General features: G+C 43.9%; 1 protein-coding gene across 2 annotated transcripts in view; it reads left to right on the top strand.

Annotated features, from left to right (window-relative positions):
- The window catches only part of SHCBP1 (SHC binding and spindle associated 1), a 34,994-nt gene that overhangs the window by 3,841 nt on the left and 9,693 nt on the right, over positions 1 to 21,460 (top strand). For both annotated transcript variants that reach the window (XM_068257579.1, XM_068257580.1), the window contains exons 2-9: positions 596 to 760; positions 4,022 to 4,137; positions 5,981 to 6,189; positions 7,277 to 7,369; positions 8,687 to 8,920; positions 12,819 to 12,996; positions 16,389 to 16,509; positions 19,697 to 19,828. In XM_068257579.1, the coding sequence (XP_068113680.1) occupies positions 596 to 760; positions 4,022 to 4,137; positions 5,981 to 6,189; positions 7,277 to 7,369; positions 8,687 to 8,920; positions 12,819 to 12,996; positions 16,389 to 16,509; positions 19,697 to 19,828 (1,248 nt within the window). The remainder of the gene's footprint in view (positions 1 to 595; positions 761 to 4,021; positions 4,138 to 5,980; positions 6,190 to 7,276; positions 7,370 to 8,686; positions 8,921 to 12,818; positions 12,997 to 16,388; positions 16,510 to 19,696; positions 19,829 to 21,460) is intronic.

Here is a 21,460-nt window from a genome sequence, read left to right as displayed (position 1 = left end):
GCAATGCAGCTCTATACAATCCCTATGGGACCTGCATGCAGACTGCGGGAAACTGCAGCATGCTATCCATAAATTTAGCCGCAGTGCACCGCATCTTATCACGAGTGGAAATTTGCGTTATTGGAAACGGTCCCATTAACAAGCATTGACTGCAGTTTCAATGCGATTGCACCGTCTGTAGTGGAAACGGGCCCTAAAACAAAAAAAAGTTCTGAACAAGGGTGTAATGCATGTCAGAATGTGACTGTATCTGGCTGAATAGTGCAGAGCTTAGGCAAGACTCCCTGATATTGCTACTGCCTCTGACTCCGCAGACCTGGGTTTGAATCTCTGCTCTTCCTGTTCAGTAAGCCAACACCTATTTAGTGAGGAGACCTTGGGCAACACTGCTACTGCCTATAGAGCGATATAATAGTGAGGCTTATGCTATTACTAGATTGAGATTGACTTTGCAATACTAACCCTCAGATCAATCGTCTATCTTCATGGATGGTTCGTGTAATTTGCTGTTGATGTGCGACTTGCAATGCCTGCAGCCACAGATGGCAATTACGGTACTTTTATTTTATGGCTGATTCTTGTTTTATATTTCTAGTGTTGTTCCCGGAGGATGAAGACAGTGACTATGGTAGTCACAAGAAACTCGGGAGAGTATCTCCATGCCACATTTTGTCTGGCAATGTCCAGTTCCCTGACCTATTCCAGACCAGCAATCTCCTCTTCTATGAGAGGTTTGAAGCCTACAAAGACTATCTGTTAGGTATGTTATGGGACACAGTGTTACAATTACTGAGCATCGCACACTGTTTTGTTTGTAATGATGAGGGATGATCAATGAGATGCAAATTCTTCTGTATTGATGCAAATTTATGCAAATATATGCAGTTTGAAAATGGACCCTGATTTAAATTGGTCCTTCTTCAAGATGCACATATTTGCATAAAAATTTGCATAATCTCTAAAATCTCGTTGCTCATCCCTAGTAATGACGTAAATCTTTGTTTTGAACCTGAGAGAAAAGTGTGAACAGGCTGTAACTGCTTGTAGACCCGTGATTCCCTCCAAGACTGCAGTTTGCTTTTCAGCGATCATTCTTACCTGGCTCACTGATTTACTGAAGGAAGCTGTAGCTGTGTGTGATTCCACATGGGATGTGAGCAGACATTTTGCATATTGAATACCCTGCAGCTGTGATCAGTCTGGTCTGTGCGAATGAAACCCACTGAGGACCCCTTTTGAATTTTGTAGGGGTTTCCAAGGCAAAACTCAGTGGATACATATACTAAACAGTAGATTGTCGCTATGCAAAGAAAAAGTTCATGTATGGTCAACCCCCTTTCTTTGTATCATACCAGTGGGTGCAGGATCTGGTGAGCCAGGCCAATCCACTTATGCTAGGTACACACCATACAATTTTGTGTTAGATGGTTCGATAGATCATTTCCGACATGGCCGCTCTTATATTCGATCATTTTTCTGATCGATTTCTCATAGAAGTGAATGGAAATATATAAGAAAAGATAACAGAATTGGAAATTGATTGGAAAATAGAATCAAAAATCGATCGGATGGAAAATCGACTGAAAAAATGCATCGTGTGTACAGGGCATTAGACGAACAAGGAAGGATCCGCAAGCCAGACAATGGATGATGAAAAAAATCTGTTTGTTTTTTTTTATTGGAAACTCCACATGACAAAGTGCAATAAAACCACAGGTTCAACTCACGTGTGATTGTAGCCCTGACACGTCAGTTGAACCTGATTGCACTTTGCAAAGGAAACAGAGGCGCCAGCAGAGTAAAAATTGATCATAGGTAAAAACAGATAAGGGTGGACTTACCTCCCCAACACCACACAACCACTATGTATGGGTTAAACAAGATTTAATTCGTACTCCAGAACAAATGCAACGCGTTTCGTGGGTCTTTAGCCCACTTCCTCCGGCAATAATACAGACCGGAGTAACTCAGTTGTGTAGCAAAGTACTGTGCCTCTGTGGTCCCCAACTTTTGTTTGTTTTTACCTATGATCATATTTTTACTCTGCTGGAGCCCCTGTTTCCATTGTAATTATTGTTATATACCTAGAGAGTGCGACTTTTTAGCCTGAGTGGGGACAGGCCTAATATCCCCATAAGTGCTTTAAAGGAGTCATCAGGGAAATAGTGTTGGATGAAACATGCATGTATGTGTTGCTGACCTTTTCCTGTGGATCGCTGCCTCTGTTGCATGAAAAAACAGCTAGTTTCCCTGTTATTTGATCCGGTCGGAGACCTGACCTCTGGGTCTGGCTCCTCCGCAACCCGGAAGTAATTGTCCCCATGCAGACGCAGTAGAAATTTATTGTATGTGGAACGCTGGCGCAGTTTGATCGCATAGCGTGCTTACGCAGCCTGCGCACGCATACAGTATCCGCCGGGGGGGACTGGCTGCAGACTAAACTTGAAAGGTTATCTTAATAGTATTAAAATACAAAGGTTTGTGTACAGTTATGGCTAGTTCACACTACAAATTGTAAGCTGTCGGATTGTTTTTTTTTTTTTTGTTTACATTTTCAGCAGGCAAATATACAATAGTTTTGTGTTATACTTCTGATGCAATCAGCCAAAAAAATGCTATGCGCACCGCATTTGCGCTCCAGGGAAAATAGATGTCACTACAATGAACACCTCTGTTGCATTACGTTGTTTAATTGCTTCACTGATCGCTGGTGATCAGCAAAGAGCTATAATGTGAACTAGCTCAGTGTGGTGAAAAGGGGGGTCTCGCCCACCCTGTAGAACAGCAGTGGTGGCAGCTGTGGGCCCTTTTCCCCTAGCGATCGGCTTAAAAATGCGGACCCCAGCCTTTTTACATTCGCAATGAGCACTGTGTTAACATGTAAATCGAGGTGCTTTTTTTCTTTTTTTTTTGCGTGATTAATTTTTTTCCTGGATTGCAATTGCCAATTCTTGGCACAATTGAGCTCTGGTATGACGGCCTCTGCGCAATTGTGGTGAGTGGAAATTGCAGGTTGCGCAATCGCAATGCAGCGCGATTGTGCTTGTGATTGCGCTTGCTGATGGAAAAGGGTCATGTATGGCAATTTAAACTATAGTCTGTGCTTTGGGCTGCAGAGTGCACAGCATACAGGAATACAGAGCTATTGGAGCTGGTGCACCGTGGATACAGGGTGCTGAGAAGTGTTTGTAAGCAACTGAACTGAGAGGGATCTGGAGGCTGCCATATTTATTTCCTTTTAAACCATACCAGTTGCCTGGCATCCTGCTGATCATTACTACATTAGTAGTGTCTGAATCACACTTCTGAAACAAGCATGCAGCTAATGCAGTCAAACTTAAAGTGAACCCAAGGTAAAAATAACTGATGAAATAAACAATTGTATTCATCCTCCTACTCCTAAAAATACTTTTTTTTTAATTTGGATAACCTATGGTTTAGTTTAGTTTTATAATTAAACCTCTACAAAGTAGATTGAATGTTGTGGTTTTTTTTTTTTGTTTTGTTTTGTTTATTTTGTGTCTCTGCTCAATGGCAGTCTGTTTAACGTCCAGAGTTAGAATACATGAACTATTGACCTTTTTCTATCTCTCCCCTGCCCTCAGAAGTTGTATTCTGCCGGGGAAACATTTATGGCTGTAATTTTGCTTATCAGTAATGTTTACTATATTCCTGAGGTACAGAAAAAGACAGAAGCTGTCACTTGCATGCCAGAAAATTAACTTTCAGGCAGCAAAATAAAAGAAATACAGCATGGTTATTAATGTTTTGCACTGTTCATACACGTTTTATCTTATCATGTCACATGTCGTATCGGGTACACTTTATAAGAAAATAAATATGGCAGCCTTCAAGTTCCTCTCACTTCAGCTGACTGGGACATTATTAGAAGCAAAGGATTAGAACAACAACCTTGTAACATAATTTTAAAAAAGGATATTGATAGCAGCCTCCACACATTTATTTCAATACATTTTGTTAGTGTATACTTCAATAACCAGTGTATTATATATTACTACAGGAGACTGCAAGCCCTCTGAAGTGACAGAGTTTATATCGGAGTACCTGGAAAGGGCCTTGGAACCCTCTGGTTGGAAGGCAGTGTGGCGCACTGACCTCTTTGAAGCTCTTGTTGAGGTATATAGTCTAGTCACAACCTTTTAGGCCTGGTGCACACCAAAACCCGCTAGCAGATCCGCAAAATGCTAGCAGATTTTGAAACGCTTTTTCTTTTTTTTCTGTAGCGTTTCACCTAGCACTTTGCTGTTTTGTGAAGCGTTTTTGGTGAAGTAGATTTCATATATTGTTACAGTAAAGCTGTTACTGAACAGCTTCTGTAACAAAAACGCCTGCAAAACCGCTCTGAACTGCCGTTTTTTCCTATACTTTACACTGGAGGCAGAAACGCCTCCGCAATCCAAAAAATGCCTCACCCCAGGAGTATGCGTTTCAGCAAAACGCCTCCCGCTCTGGTGTGAACCACCCCATTGAGATAAATTGACCAAGCGTATCCACGCCGAAAAACCCCGCTCGGTGTGCACCAGCCCTTAATTTGTGATTATATTGCTGTTTTGTGTAAGTTGACGTGCTGAAATATGCATAGACTAGTGCTTAAAGGGAGAGGGGATATTGTTTCCTTTTGTACAATACCAGTTGCTTGGCAATCCTGCTGATCTCTTTGGCTGCAGTAGTGGCTGAATCGCACACCTGAAACAAGCATGCAGCTAATCCAGTCTGACTTCAGTCAGAGCACCTGATCTGCATGCTGGTTGAGGGGCTGTGGCTAAAAGTATTAGAAACACAGGATCAGCAGGAGAGTCAGGCAACTGGTATTACTATAAAAGGAAAAATCCATATCCTTCTCAGTTTAGGTTCCCTTTAAGCACTCTGCGTGTGACTTTACGCAGTGCAGCAGTAACTGGAATTGACTGCACCATAATTCACACCCCACATGCTGAAGGCCATTGAGCACCTGTAGAGTGCTATTAATGGCTTGTTGAGCATAGAGAGGGTGCTCTGTACAATATAGGTACTATTGTTTCCTTTTGCGTTCTCTGGAGAAATCTGGGGACTTAATTATGTGTTGCAGTGTATCTCTTGTCACTGAAATGGGACTGTAGTGCTATCTATGTAACCAAGATTAAGGAGAAACTCCGACCAAGAATTGAACTTTATCCCAATCAGTAGCTGATACCCCCTTTTACATGAGAAATCTATTTCTTTTCACAAACAGACCATCAGGGGGTGCTGTATGACTGATATTGTGGTGAAACCCCTCCCACAAGAAACTCTGAGGACCGTGGTACTCCTGGCAGTTTCCTGTGTGTGACACTTGTTGTATTGTGGGAAATAGCTGTTTCCAACTGCCAAAAAAGCATGCAGCAGCTACATCACCTGTCAACAGTAAAAATGTCACCATGTAATGTCAGAATGTGAATCAGGGATTTAAAAGATTTTACAATGGGCAAACACTGACTAAATCATTTATACATAAATATTGTAAAAATGAAGCACTTTTTTATTACATTATTTTCACTGGCATTCCTCTTTAAACCCAACAGTATCTTTCATTCTGCCTGGATTGAGTACCACATTGCCGCTGCTCCTAGCTCCCATAGACTGTGAGGTGGTGCATGTGTACCAACCTGTGTCCCTCATTAGTATATGAAAGCTAGAGTCACTGGAACTACACGGCAGAAATGAAGTCATAGCTTCTGGTAAATTGACAGGAAGGGAGGAGGAAGCCACTCGCTACTAAACAATAGATTTCCCTTCTGGGAGTCAAGACTAGCAGGGAAATTCTACACTAGCTCCACTGGATAGTTTAGTCAGGTGTTATTTTTTTTTAATTATTTTTTTCGTTGTCTGGGTTTTTTAGATGGACTCTATGTACCTGATGTGGAAAAGGAAGGGGGGGGGGGAGACTTGGTATACTTTCCGTACACTATGACATGGCAAATTCCTGTGCTTTACATCACAGGTGGTAGATATGTCCTATTCCAGTCTAAAAGCCGTGGTCCAACCATGTGAGCCGTTCTTGTGTGATCTCCGTATGGATTGTGTCACTGAACAGAACATCCGTGACCTGCTGGAAGTGAAGGAGCATAAAGTTCCTCTGCAGGAGCTGTATGTCGTCTTTGATGATTCCGGAGATTATGATCAGACCGCCATGTCCGTTGAGCACGTCAGGTTAGTAAAAAATTCTACAGTTCACTTCATTCAACAATGTTGTATGGTGAGCCATCCAAATAGGCGGGTTGGCAGATGGAGCAGAGCCACCACAACACTTCAGCTCAGTGATATGAGCTCACAAGACGTATCTGGGTTATATACAGGGATATGGAGTCGGAGCAATTTTGGGTACCTGGCGTTTGGAGTCGGAAATTTCAATAAACTGAGGAGTCTGAGTTGGATGATTTTTGAACCAAATGAATAGTCTTTGTAAAAATTACACTAAGGAGTCGAGGAGTCAGAGCAATTTTGGGTACCTGGAGTCGGATGACTTTTGTACCTACTCCACAGCCCTTGTTATATAGCTCCTATGGAAAACTCCTGCTTCCAGATAAAATCAAATAGTTACATGCCAGCAGATAAAAGAATACAGTAGTCATATGCCCCCAAAAGTCACAAGCATCCAGATAAAATAATTTAGTCATCGCCAGATAACTAATCCTCAAGATAAACAAGTAGACCCCCCCCACCCCGCAGTATAGGTAATGAGGGGTGTCCATCAGTATAAGTATCCCCCAGTATAGGTGATGAGTCCCCTTATTATATAGGTAGTGAGTGGTGTCCCCAGTATAGGTGGTGAGCCTCCATAAAGGTTGAGAGATGGTCCCCCAGTATAGGTAGAGAGGCTTCCCCCAGTATGATGGCGCAGGATGAGGGAGCAGGCATATGGCGCCCATGGAACAAGCCAAGACAAGTGAGCAGGATTAGGTTGGTAACGCCATTAAGCAAACTAGAGGCAGCACAAAAAAAAGTTACTCACCTAAGCAGAAGAAGGCCTCTGGATTTTCCACCCTACTGCTGCTGACCAGGGCCCTCCTTTCCTCTTTTTAGTCCGTGGCTGCGCTCCCCTTTGTGCACGTGTGCAGGTACAGTACAGCTGCTCTCATATACATTGGGGAGCATTGCCACGAGAACATGTCCGAAAAAGGTTCTTTCCAGTATGAAATTTATTTATTTTATTTTTTTTTTTTCTGCTGCCTCTGGTTCAATTTTAAGTGGTGATTTCAGGATGCACCTGTGACCTGTTGGAACTCTACCATTTCAGGTTCTTTTACCAGCACATTTGGCGACCCTGGGATGAAGAGGAGGAAGATTACTTTGATTACTTCACAAGATGCGCTGAACCACGTCTTCGCCTGTAAGATCGGTTGGGGGGGGGTTCTTATATTTCAATGCTAGAAAGCCCTCTTTGATTAGTTTGCAGCCATTTGTTAATTGGGAAAATTGATAGTAGGGCAATATAGCTCTTTGCAAGCGTGGAATCTGTGTGAACCAGCCTTTATAGATAGTTCATACTCAGATTGCAATCGGCTAGTGATTACGTTTCTCGTTTGGGGGAGTGAGTACCCCACTGTGATCGCAGCCAAAATGCTGCATGCAGCACGTTAGTGAGTTATACTAATCACAAATGCTGCAGGAATTTGTTTCAGTGCTTTGCTGATTGCCACTGATCATCAAAGTGCTGAAATGCTACAGAAAAGTGCCACATTGTGAGCTGGCCCTAAACGTCACTCTTCCTCTGCAAGTGATTTGCTGTACAGAGTGAGAGCTCTTATTAGATTTTATTTCCCCGATGTGTCTGCTATTATCTGGTCCAGACCATCTCACACCAGAAATGACTGATTGCTGAATTTACTGCAGTGACATCTTGCGTCATTACGTTTTTGACTTGACTTTTTGCTGATGTTGTGTTGCAAAGCATGATGGGAATAGGGTGTCTTGGGGGGCAGTTCTTGTAAGCCAGAGAGTAGCAATGCCACACAGAGACCAGTACTGTGACTAACAGCATGTAGCATCCAAACTCGCTTTCCCCAGAAGCAGATGCGGCACCTGCCTATTGTCTGCATACACAGTGCCTCCTCCTAGATTGCAATATTAGAATATCATGTAATCAATAAGTAAAGGTATAGGACTGTTTTATTACAACTTGCTTTAGTTTTATGGGCATGTCAAAGATCATAACTTACTCACCTGGACTTAGGCTGTAAAGAGGAACTGTAGTGAAAAGAACATCATGAATAAAACAAATTTTTTTTATATACAATATTTATATATTAGTGTTTGCCCATTGTAAAATCTTCTCACTTCCTGGATTACTGTACATACTAAAATTTATCACTGGTGGTGACCTCTTTAGTTCTGCCAGGTGATCTGTATGGAATGTTCCTATGCACAGAGGGAGATACTGCTTGCTTGGCAGTTGGAAAAAGCTGTTATTTCCCACAATGCAATGAGGTTCAGACAGCAAACTGTCAGGACCATGGTCATGACATCACACTGTGGGGGAGGGGTTTCACCACAATATCAACCACACAGACCCACCTGATGATCTTTTCAATAAAAGGTAGAGATTTCTCATGGAAAAGGGGGAGTTGGCTACTGATTAGGATGAAGTTCAGTCCTTGGTTAAAGTTCCTCTTTAAATAAACTTCCTTGTGTTTTGTTTAAATTGCAGTCATTATGACATTCTGGAGGAGCGGATCCCATCAGAGTTGGTATCGGAGTATCACACCATTCTGACGCGCTGCTCTGAAGTCTTCTCAGAGTTCAACAATCTCCGTAACGCACTGTCCAACAGCGGCTGTGAATCTGATCTGGATGATAGGTCCATGATGGAGGGCATGAAGATGGACGGCGAGATGGAGAACCTAAAAAGAAAGCTGAAATTGATAGAGAACCCTCTGCTGAGGTACTTGCCTAGATCAATTTTTGTACCTGCGGGTGCTGAAGATCAGCGCTTTTCAACTCTGTTACAGCATGTAATAGAATGCCACTCATTAACATGTAATGGCATTAATGCCATTATCTCAGTATGCGCACTTCCCACTTATAGCTTGGAGGAAGTGCGCGTAGTGAGGCTTGCAACACGTCCAATAGGACACGTGCAAGCAGTTTGCAGTGCAGGCAGGATGGCAGAATTATGGGTAAATAACCCTTTATCATCCAGCTGCAGCAATTAAGGCTCATTTTAATTACGAATTCGAGCCCTTACAGACTCATGATTACTCATGAGCCCATCCCTGGTGGCCAGAAATTTCAGGCGCTTTCCACTAACGAAAAAAGTGCTATGGTTAATAGGCCTAAACGATATATCGTTTTGATATCGAAATCGCGATCACGGTAACGACGATTCCGTGATTGCCACAGTGACGATTTTTGCCGATATTCTGCGGACCTGTACCCTCCCGCTGTGCTCATCTGTGTGTAAAATAGCAGTGGCTTTCACTCCCCGCGGCAGCTTATTTTTCTCTCTGCCTAGTTCCCCCTCCTCCTCTTCCTCCTACGTCATCAGCCCTGCTGCGAGAGCGGCTCAGGCTCTCGCTCTCGCTCTCGCTAATGTGACACTTTCCTCAGCAGATTGTTTATAATTCTGCAGACCACGGGGAGAGACAAAGGCTATTTAGCTAATGTCTGCCTGAGTTTTTCTCCCCCCTTATTCAACCGTTCCCATGAAAGCAGGGAGCAGAGAAGGAATTCCCTCTCCCTTCATTGCCGAAGTACAGGAGAAGAGAGCATATGGATGGAGCTGCACAGCATGGGGGAGATTGAAGCAAAACTGAGTGCATGACTGTGTGTGTTTCAGTATGTGTGTATCAGTGAGTGCTGGAGAAGTTTGATTGTGTATGTGCGCATATTAGTGTGTGCTGCAGGATGTGTGTATCAGATATGCTTCAGGATCATCTGTGTATCAGTGAGTGCTGCAAGATGTAGTGTGTGTGTGAGTGCGAGATGGATGTGTATCAGCGCAACCCTCCACGGCTTACCTTTACGCTACTTATCCCACACCTGACATTAACCGTCCCCACCGCCTCTGTGACATGGCTTTTATCCCAAGCACACACCTCAAGCATAGTAATATGTACTGCATGGGGAATCAAGGGACAGTGGCATGATAACTTCCCACCCCCTCGACTTGGTCTAATTTTTTTAATTTTGACCTACTGTCTATTTGTTTGGGCTTAGGATTGATCACTGCTCTGCTCCGCCTCCTTTGCGCAGACGAATAGGCACATGCTTAAGCTCGATTTTGAAGAAAATCGTGAATCGAAATCGCAATTTCTGACAGAAATGGTGCGATTCAGTCTTTTCTCAAAATCGTTCAGGACTAATGGTTAACTGTTTGCTGTTATGCTACACTTTTTTTTTTTTTTTAGTAGAATTGCTGAGTTTGTTTTTTATACCATTTTAAGGCAAGGGTGCGCCCCCCAACCAAACCCCCCCCCCCCCCCCCTCCCTACCTATGCAAACATACTGGTGGCTGGAAGAAGCCCCAAGTAAGTGCTCGGATCTTCCCTTAAAGCAATTTCAGTTACCTGGCTATTCTGCTGATTCTCTGCCTCTAATACTTTTAGCAATAGACCCTGAACAGGCATGCAGATCAGATGTGTCTGACAAGATTAGCCACATGCTTGTCTCAGGCACTACTGATGTCAGAGCAACTGTTATTGTCTTAAAAGAATACGGGGGTGGGTTCAGGTATACTTGCCTAGGGCTTCTTCCAGCCCCCTGCAGTATATCAAGTCCTTATCTGTAGTTCCAATGCTCTCCAGGGTGCTGCTCTCCACTAGGAAATATCTCAGCCCAGGTCTCTGGTTGCGGGCTACTCTGCATCCTCGATCGTGCTCCCGTAGTTGGGAATGTTCTGCGTACGCACAGTGTAAGTCTGTGTGTAGTGCAGAATGCTCTTAGCTACTTGACCGTAATCAAGGAAGCCATTGGCCAGGGCCGTTCATGAGCAGTATCCTGTGACGAGAGTCCTGGCCAGGGATATTTCAGACTGGACAGCAGTAGCTTGGAAAGCATTGGAACTACAAGCAAGGAACCGGATATACTGCAGGGATCTGGAAGAAGCCCCAGTTAAAGGGGACCTAAACTGAGGATATATTTCCTTTTAAAATACCACCAGTTGCCTGACTCTCCTACTGATCCTGTGTCTCCAATACTTTTAGCCACAGCCCCTCAACAAGCATGCAGATCAGGTGCTCTGACTGAAATCGGACTGGATTAGCTGCATGCTTGTTCCAGGTGTGTGATTCAGCCACTACAGCAGCAAAAGATCATCAGGACTGATAAGAAACAAGTATTGTTTAAAAAGGAAACATCCATATCTCTTTCAGTTTAGATTCCCTTTAAGTCAGTCTGAGCTAGTGCTGAATGGTTTCTCGGTTTTAAACCGAAACCTCGATTCCTGTGAAACAATCTAGTGATCGTCAGTAGCTGCGGTTTTCCCCGGCACCCGCTGTGCTTCACTGTATGGTTCCACCTGCTGTCATACCCGAGGAAGATGAAGTGATTGGCAGAAGCTGTGCTATATGGCTCCGCCTACAGCTGCCGTCATACGCAATATGAGATCCAGTGATTGTGTGCTGCTCTATACGGATCCGTCCTAAGCGATGATACTCTATACAGATCCGTCATAAGCGATGATACTTGAGTCCAGACTCCACGCAGTGTTCACCCACCCCCCCACCGTCGCCATCATACACATGCTTTTCACACAGAGTGGCATAAAGAGAGGCACAGAGCGGACAGAGTCAGAGTGGGCACAGAGAGAGAGAGCGAGACAGGGGGTACAAAGACACTGGGACAGAGCGGCACAAAGTGGGAACAGTTCAATGTTTTCCTAAAATCGTTCAGGCCTAGTCTGAGCCTTCTTAAGCTGGCCACTAACGGTCCAATTTCTAGCGAAAAATCGTTCGAGCGATCAGAAATTCTGATCGGACGAAAAATCGTCACGACCACCAAGAAAATCCAAATTTTCGTTCAAAGAAAATTCATTCGGGCGACATTTTTTTCACTCATTCATAATCGATTGTGTCCACCAATGAAGATTTACAACGAGCGATCAGAAATTCTGATCGGATTGGTTGTAAATAATCTTCATTGGTGGACACAATCGATTATGAATGAGTGAAAAAAATGTCGCCCGAATGAATTTTCTTTGAACGAAAATTTGGATTTTCTTGGTGGTCGTGATAGGAAGCAATGATTGGTTAGTTGATGGTGTAGTGAACGATTTTTCGTCCGATCAGAATTTCTGATCGCTCGAACGATTTTTCACTAGAAATTGGACCGTTAGTGGCCAGCTTTAGACCTCTCACTTCAGGTTCCCTTTATCACAACATCAGTATGAATAGAGGTAATGAGGCTGCAAACATCGAGAAGATCACAGAACACTGACTTGTCCCCAGTATTGCCAGTTTATAAGCTGGTGTCGTCAGAACTGAACTCTGTCCAATCCTCACTCAAATCTTTTTATTTATAAGCAAGTCTGTTTTTCTTTGTTCCTCCCGACCGACCCCCCCCCCCCCCCCCCAATAACGTAACAGTTCTCCAGTACTAGAAATTGTGTTGCTTTTAAAAAAAATCTAGTGGAGGGGTTAAAAGGACAATACAGAACAAATCACGTGGGTTTCTGAATTTAAGAGGTTGGGAAACCCAGATATAAGTAACGAGCTCATGTTTGAGATGACAGAATTGGACACCATTGCTCGTTTCCTGTACAGTTGGTGGCAGCAGGCATTCTTGAGGCTGCTGCCCTCAGATTGTTGGACGCAGACACTTTTATTATTTGTATTTTCTTGCAGGTACCTGTTCTGTTGTCAGCGGAGTCCTGGAAGGTACAGCCTTAAAAGAAAAGGCCCTCGTCCTGAGGGAGGAAGAGTCATCCAAGTGGTGTCTACCAGTGTGACCATTGAGACCTTGATGTGTCTCACCAGAGACCGCCTGGAGCCTGAGTCCTCTAATCCAAAGCAGGAGATCCAGGTTAGATTTGAAAGCTGAACTCCATGGCTAAATTAAATGTGAAATATGAATTGTACATTTAAGGACCAGTCGAAGGAGGAATCAAGGTGAATCGGCACAATGTGAAACGCTGTTGTTTCACATTGCAGTAGCTTTGGCGTGTGGGGGGGGAGGGGAGGTTATATGGGTGGGGCACTGAGAGGCAGCACTCACTTAACCCATTCGCGTTCCGTCGTTTTCACTTGAGAAATGTTCACCTCCCATTCATTAGCCTATAACTTTATCACTACTTCTCACAATGAACTGATCTATATCTTTTTTTCCGCCACCAATTAGGCTTTCTTTGGGGGGTACATTTTGCTAAGAGCCACATTACTGTAAATGTATTTTAACAGGAAGAATAAGAAAAAAACGGAAAAAATTCATTATTTCTCAGTTTTCAGCCATTATAGTTTTAAAATAATACATGCCTCCATAATTAAAACTCACGTATTGTATTTGCCCATATGTCCCGGTTATTACACCGTTAAAATGATGTCCCTATCACAATGTATGGCGACAATATTTTATTTGGAAATAAAGGTGCATTTTTTCCGTTTCCATCTATCACTATTTACAAGTTTAAAATAAAAAAAAAAAATCAGAAGTATTTAATCTTTACATTGATATTTAAAAAGTTTAGACCCTTAGGTAAAGATTTAAATTTTTTTTATTTTTTATTGTGGTTTTTTTTTGTTTTTTTTTTATATTAAACACTTCCCAACTGAGGGGTTTTACCCCCTGACCACCAGAGCAATTTTCACCTTTCAGCGCTCCTTCCATTCATTCGTCTATAATTTTATCATTACTTATCGCAATGAAATGAACTATATCTTGTTTTTTTCGCCACCAATTAGGCTTTCTTTAGGTGGGACATTATGCCAAGAATTATTTTATTCTAAATGTGTTTTAATGGGAAAATAGGAAAAAATGTGGGAAAAAATGTATTATTTTTCAGTTTTCGGCCTTTATAGTTTTTAAATAATGCATGCTACTGTAATTAAAACCCATTAAATGTATATGCCTATTTATCCCGGTTATAAAACCGTTTAAATTATGTCCCTATCACAATGTTTGCCGCCAATATTTTAGTTGGAAATAAAGGTGCATTTTTTTCAGTTTTGCGTCCATCCCTAATTACAAGCCCATAGTTTATAAAGTAACAGTGTTATACCCTCTTGAATATTTAAAAAGTTCAGTCCCTAAGGTAACTATTTATGTATTTTTTTTAAATTGTAAATTTTTTATTTTTTTTTTAATTACAAAAAAAAAATGGGGAGTGTGGGAGGTAAGGAGTTAATTTTTTTGTGTAAAACAAGTTTATTTGTGTGTAAAAAATGGTTAGGGTGTAGTTTTACTATTTGGCCACAAGATGGCAACATTACCAATTTGTTTCATGCGACCTGCAAGCGTCCTTCCGGACACTTGCAGGAAGTAGAAAGAGGCTGGGACTTTGTTATTTTTTCACAATGATCGCGCTGCTCAGCCGAGCGGCAGCAGATCATTGCGGGGCTTAGATCAACGAACGGGAATGGATTTTCCCGTTCGTTGATCTCTGGGCGAACGGGCGGCGGCGTGTTTACTAGCGGCGGGTGGCGTGTTTACGAGCGGGAGCGCGGACAGCGGCGGGAGTGCGCAAAGTACGGATTTCTCCGTCCCTGGGGGTGAAAGGATGGTAAAAGGGGCGGAGAAATCCGTACGCGCGGGGGTAAAGTGGTTAAACATTTTATTTGGGTAGTTTTGGGAGGGTGGGATGTAAACAAGTGATTTATAATGTAAATGTGTGTTTGAATTTTTATTTTTTTTTACTTTTAGTTGTAGTTTTACTTTTTGGCCACAAGATGGCGGCCATGAGTTTGTTTACATGACATCACTCTAAGCGTAACACACGCTTATAGCGACGCATGGGGTACGTTACAGCCAGAAAAAGCGAAGCTTCCGAGAGAAGCTATTGCTTTTTCAGCGGGGGAGAGGAATCAGTGATCGGGCACCATAGCCCGATTCACTGATTGCCTGGCTAACGAACCGCGGGCCGGGAGCACGCATGGTTCCTGGACGTAGTTTCTACGTCCTGGAACCAAAATAGGTTAAGTGGGGGGATCAGGGAAGGTGACCACTCTGGCACTGCGAGGAGGGTGGTTTACAGGGTGGAGGGGGTTTCAAAGGGCAGAGGGACAATGCGAGGCTGCACCCCTTTAGGTAAAGGAGGGGTCAAAGCAGTAGAAGGGGGTTTATGGCTGCATGTGGGAACCTGGAGGAGCTTTTGGCTGCATTTGGGTACTAGGAGTGGTTAATAACTGCAATACTATGAAGTGCAGCCATTAACTGCTGGCTCGACTTACAGTATACAGTAATTCAAAAAAATTCTAGCTTAAAGGGATTTTTAAGCCTAGAAGAAAACATAATTTTTTACTCATCTGGGGCTGCTACCAACCTCATGCAGCCGTCCCGTGCCCTTGCAGCCTTTCGCGGATCGTCCTGTCTCCTGCCGCCAACTGCTTTCCGATCTCGACCAACAGGTGCTGTGTCCTTGCGCAGGCCTGGCCACACGTCTCCTTTACTTCCCCGTCTGCAATAGTGCAATTGTAGACGGGAATGCGAACAAGACTACGCAACGCCAGGCTTGTCGGCAAATCGACAGTAGCTGGAGGTGGGGGACAGGAGGATCCCAGAGACTGCGAGGGCACAGGATGGCTGCAGGGGGCTGGTAGAAGCCCCAGGCGAGTAAAAATTATTAATTTTTTTTTTTTTCTAGGCTTAAGTGTCCCTTTTTAAGGGAGTCAAATATTGGGATTCATTCATAGACTGTCGACTTCTCCGAGTATATACGTTATCAGACCAGACAATCTTCTTCCACTGCCTGGTGGTCCAGTTCTGATGCTCACTTGCCCATTGTAGGTGCTTTTAGCAGTGGACAGTGATCAGCATGGGTGCTCTGACTGATCTGCAACGTGCTGTGTTCTCATGTCTTTCACATGATGTCTAATATATTCCACCCTTTGGCAGGTGCCGTTATAAAGCGTAAATGTCATTCATGTCTATGTTGTGTATTATATACAGTTAAATCGTACTGACAGCTAAGGCTGTGGAGTCAGAGCAAGTTTTGGGTACCTGGAGTTGGAGTCAGATGATTTTTGTACCCACTCCATAGCCCTGCAAAGGTTGTGGAGTTGAAGTTGGAGCAATTTTGGGGTACCTGGGTTCAGTGGTTTCATAAACTTGGGAGTCTGATTCTTGTACTTACTCCACAGCCCCGCTGACAGCAGTATGGGAAACCTGTTGGGGTACATAAAGATCTTTTCCTACTTGTATATCTTGGGCTTTTGTTCATTATGGAGATTAGAGCTTTTTCTCTTCCCTTTTTTATTTTGCAGTTCCACAGAGATGTTCTAGAGGCAGTGAATGCGTGTTATGATGGGGACTTGGTCTTGATCTGCCCTGGCCATTATTTTGTATACAGCCAAATCTGTATTGCCGACTCTATACAAATAGAAGGTAATTATGGTATAGCTATAGTTCTGCATAGGCTTCAATGCAAAGAATAGACCTTGTACAGTGTTATATACAGCAGACACAAAATAGCAGAGGGCAAAGCAACGTCCCCTTGACTTAGCAAAAAATAAAATTATGGTGCTGAATAAATTCGTAACAATCTTTATTGACCAACATCCACTGGATTAAAACGATGAGGCATGGCCTCCCGGGCTCCAACTATCCCGAATACCAATTATATAAATGATAAGCACTGTAAATATAATATATGCCTCCTATTGGGCCAATCAAATATGGTGTCACACCATGAGTTTTTGTAGGCATGCAAACCAATGTGCAAGCTGTTGGTGTGGCAGTGGGCCAATAAAGCCAAATTAATTCAATTAATCAAATAGACCTGATCTCAAACTGATAATGATTCTCATTGACTCAAATAAATCTGGTATTGCACCTCAAGTATCGCAGACACACACATCTCTATGCATGTACGCTTTATACAGCAGAGTCAGGCAGTGGAATTGTGTATTGCAGTGGAGTTCTCAAAGTTCCTGGAGCTTGAGCTCCTCCCCTCTCCTTTTCCCATCTTGGGCAGTGGGGCAGCACGCAAACTGCTCATTTACTGTTTTCATATCTATGAACTAAGAAGGTGGCACTACACAACTGACAGCATGTCCTAAATCACACAGAGATGACAATCTTCACAATCCTTAAAAGGCAACTGAAGTGAGAATATGGAGGCTGCCATATTTTTTTCCTTTTAAACAATACCAGTTGCCTGGCGGCCCTGCTGGTCTATTTGGCTGCAGTAGTGTCTGACACCTGAAACAAGCATGCAGGTAATCTAGTCAGATCTGACAGTGTCAGAAACACCTGATCTGCTGCATACTTGTTCAGGGTCTATGGCTAAAAGTATTAGAGGCAGAGGATCAGCAGTATAGCCAGGCAACTGGTATTGCTTAAAAGGAGATAAATATGGCAGCTTTCATATCCCTCTTGCTTCAGTTGTCCTTTAATGTCAGTAGTGATCCTTCTCAAAAATAACACGATTGGTCCACCACACCCGATGTTTACAGACCAGATCACTAGATCCACAGACTTGTATGTAGGTCAGTATGCACATCGGAACACTAGGCTGTTTCCCACCACAATGGCAAAGCAGATAGCAGTACTCTTCTATAACGACATCCTCTTCCCTAAACCAATAATCTTGTTGAAATAACCTCAATGCAAACAAAACCTCCAGTAGTGTAAAACTGCATGGGTTCTTTAAGAAAAGGTGTACACTTTTAAAAACTGAGCGATCTTTTACATCAAGGAATTTTGAAACGGGATTGCCCCGCATGTAGGGCACTGGCTGCAGGGCCGGTTATCTCATGAAGCTAGGGGTGCAATGGTATGAAATTCCACGGTATAACCGTCAAAAAAAACCAAAACCTTACATTTAAATAATGTCCGTCCACCCCCCCCAGTAGTAGGTGGCCACAGCATAAGTAGCCAGGGATAGGTGTAGCCAGAACTAGGTGGCAGCAGCATAGCGGAGCAGTGCTTTTCAGCGCTGCTAGATTTGGGCGTTTGGGCGCAGCCAGCGCCGCCATAGACTGTAATGGGAATCAGTCTATAGCGGAGCTCAGTAACGTCGGCTCCGTCAGACAGAGTCGAAGTTGCTTAAAAACACAATAATTCGGCCTCCAGCAATCGCTGGAAGCCGAATTATTTCATTCCCCCACTATCCATGGCGGCCTGGAGGGGGAATAGTAATTAAATCGGCCCGGACTTGCGCAGAAGCAGGATCAGCCTTATAGCACTGTATCCTGCGCCCAAGTCTACCGGTGCCGATTTCAAATGTACTCGCAGCATAGGTAGCCAGGGACAGGTGTAGCTAGTGGTAGGTGGTGGCAGCATAGGTTGCAAGAGATAGGTGTAGCCAGTAGTAGGTGGCTGCAGCATAGGTAGCCAGGGTTAGGTGTAGCCAGAATTAGGTGGCCGCAGCATAGGTAGCCAGTAGTAGGTGGCCGCAACATAGGTAGCCAGGGATAGGTGTAGCCAGAATTAGGTGGCCGCAGCATAGGTAGCCAGGGATAGGTGTAGCCAGTAGTAGGTGGCCGCAGCATAGGTAGCCAGGGATAGGTGTAGCCAGAATTAGGTGGCCGCAGCATAGGTAGCCAGGGATAGGTGTAGCCAGAATTAGGTGGGTGCAGCATAGGTAGCCAGGGATAGGTGTAGCCAGTAGTAGGTGGCTGCAGCACAGGTAGCCAGGGATAGGTGTAGCCAGGATAGGTGCCGTGTTCCAACATTTCAGCGTACCTTGACATAATAGCATACATTTCAAGTGATATTCTCCTTTTTTGTAGAATCGGTGTCCCCTTGTCTGGGATACCGCGGCAACACTGCATGATGCAAGGTGAAAAATTTTGCATCAGGCGCAGAGATTTCAGAGGCAGCATTTTTGCACTGTATACCTTCTTGAGGAGGAATGAAGTGGCTAAGCGTGAGCAGTTTGTCACAGACTCACAGCCAGCTGGCGTGCTATTGTGCTGAGCTGCAGCATGTCATGTGAGAACATAAAATGAAGCAGAGTAATTTGTCGGTTGCTATGCATTCATTCCAAATCATGTCTGTATTTAAGACAAGAAGAGAAAGAGCACACTCAGTGGAGCAGTACAGCAGTAGATTGGGTGAATTCAGAATAATCTCACCTCTAGAAGTTGCTGGCGAACCTGTACAGGAGTAGCCAGCGTGTAGGCTTTTATCCCTCTAGCCAGGGATCAGGCACAAAGGCAGCTGGATTCCTCCTTCACTCGGATGGTTGTTGGCAGGCAGCAAGTGGCTCTGAGGTTGTACACCCTGTCTGTGTGCGAGTCTGCTATATGAGGTTGCACAAACAGATTGTGGTGGATTTCAAAGCATCAGCTCCAGGAGAGAGGAACCTAAAAGCAAAACTCCACGCTGCTCCATGAGTCTTGCACAGGCAGTTCACGGGCAGTTGGAGTGGTGGTCTAATTGTAATGCAGCAATGCGTATAGGAAAGAAGAAACGGCGGCTGCCGTATAGTGTTTGAAGTTTATTAAAATATATTGCAACACGTTTCAGGAGACCAAGTCCTCCTTTCATCAGGCAAACTGATGAAAGGAGGACTTGGTCTCAAACGCGTATCAGTGTTCCAGCTATGAATAATTTCTTTCCTTTTTAGGCTATGGAATGCCAGACGACATCATAATAGAGAAGAAAGGGAAAGGTGACAAGTTTGTGGAGTGCAGCGGCCCTGATGTTAAACTCTCCAACATTAAGTTGATCCAGCACAATGCGGTGGAGGGAATTGTCAGTAAGTGGTACATTTCCTCTGCTGCTACTTTTGTTTAGAAGTCTGGAAGAGTTTACTCTGGATGGATTGCTATTGAACCTGTTGGCTTTCAGTTTAAAGAAAAAACGTAACGAGGAATTGAACTTCATCCCAATCAGTAGCTGATACCCCCTTTCCCATGAGAAGTCTATTCCTTTTCTCAAACGGATCGGGGAGCTCTGTTCGGCTGATTTTGTGGTGAATCCCCTTCCACAGTGTGATGTCAGTGCCTCACAGCACTGAGGTACTGATATCACACTGTGGGAGCCTTGTTGCATTGTGGGAAATAACAGCTGTTTTCAACTGCCCAAAAAAGCAAGCAGCATCTCCTTCCAGTGACATCCCCCGCCAGCAGTAAAAAATGTCATCAATATTAGAATGTAAATCAGGGAGAGGAAAGATTTTACAATGAGGAAACATTGACTAAATTTATACATAATTATAGTAAAAAAAAAAAAAGTGCTTCATTTTTACAATATTTTCACTGGAGTTACTTTTTTCCCCGGCTTTAGATCCCCTTTAAAAGAGTAAGTTTCTTACCTGGGGCTTCTTGCAGCCCCCTGCAGTCATCCTGTGCCCACGCCGTCCTTCCAAGACCCTCCAGTCACCAGCAGGGCTGTGGAGTCGGTACAAAAATCTTCCAACTCGGACTCCTCAGTTTATGAAACCATGACTCTGGGTACCCAAAATGGCTCTGACTCCTCGACTCCTTAGTCTAATACTTAACAGGGCTGTGGATTTTTTACAAAAATCGCCAGACTCCTCAGTTTATGAAATCAACAACTCCGACTCCACAGCCCTGGTCAGCAGCAGTGATTGCCTCAAAAGTGGCTGGTCGCTGCCTATTGCACATCCTGTTTGCACTTCTGCAGCCGGGAGCACTCTGCACAGTAGCTATTTTTCTGTACTGCGCAGAACGCTGGCTTGCATGGAAGCGGGAGATGAGGAGGCGTGTGGCCCAGGACTGCGCATACAGTTGATTGAAGGCCGATGCAGCTGACAAGAGGATTGCAGAAGGAAGTAAGGAGCCCCAAGTATATTAAACTTTTTTGTATTTGTATTTTTTTTTCTTCCTTCCTGTCAGGCTTAAAGGACAGGTCTACTTACCTGTTGCTTCCTCCAGCCCCTGGCATCCTATCTGTCCTTCGCCGCAGCTCCAGTGTCCCAGGATCCCCTCCATTGCAGATGCTGACCTCGCCAGGTCGGCGTCTGTGTGAGCATGTGGCCACTTGCGGAATGTTCTGCGTGGTCGGTATCTGCAACAGTGGGGATCCCAGGACACCGAAGCTGTGGTGAGAGACAGGCTACCGGGGACTGGAAGAAGCAACGGGTAAGTAGATTTTGTGCGTGTTTTTTGTTTTGTTTTTTCCCAGCTGTCCGCACCTGTCCTTTAAGATTCATTTTAAACAAACTTTTCAGATGACAGTTGTCTTGTTACTAAGGGCAGTTGAAAAATGGCCACCAATCATTCCGTTTTGGCAGTCGAAACATACAAAGGGGTTATTGAAGCACCTTGACATTGGGAGCCTAATTTACTGAGATGGGTGCTGCGCAAGGCTTTGCAACTTAAAGTGGACCCAAACTAAAAATACAAGATTTCAGAAATAAAATCTA

Source organism: Hyperolius riggenbachi, chromosome 10 (assembly GCF_040937935.1).
Source record: "Hyperolius riggenbachi isolate aHypRig1 chromosome 10, aHypRig1.pri, whole genome shotgun sequence".
NCBI classification, from domain to species: domain Eukaryota; kingdom Metazoa; phylum Chordata; class Amphibia; order Anura; family Hyperoliidae; genus Hyperolius; species Hyperolius riggenbachi.
This window is presented reverse-complemented; position numbering and strand designations above follow the sequence as displayed.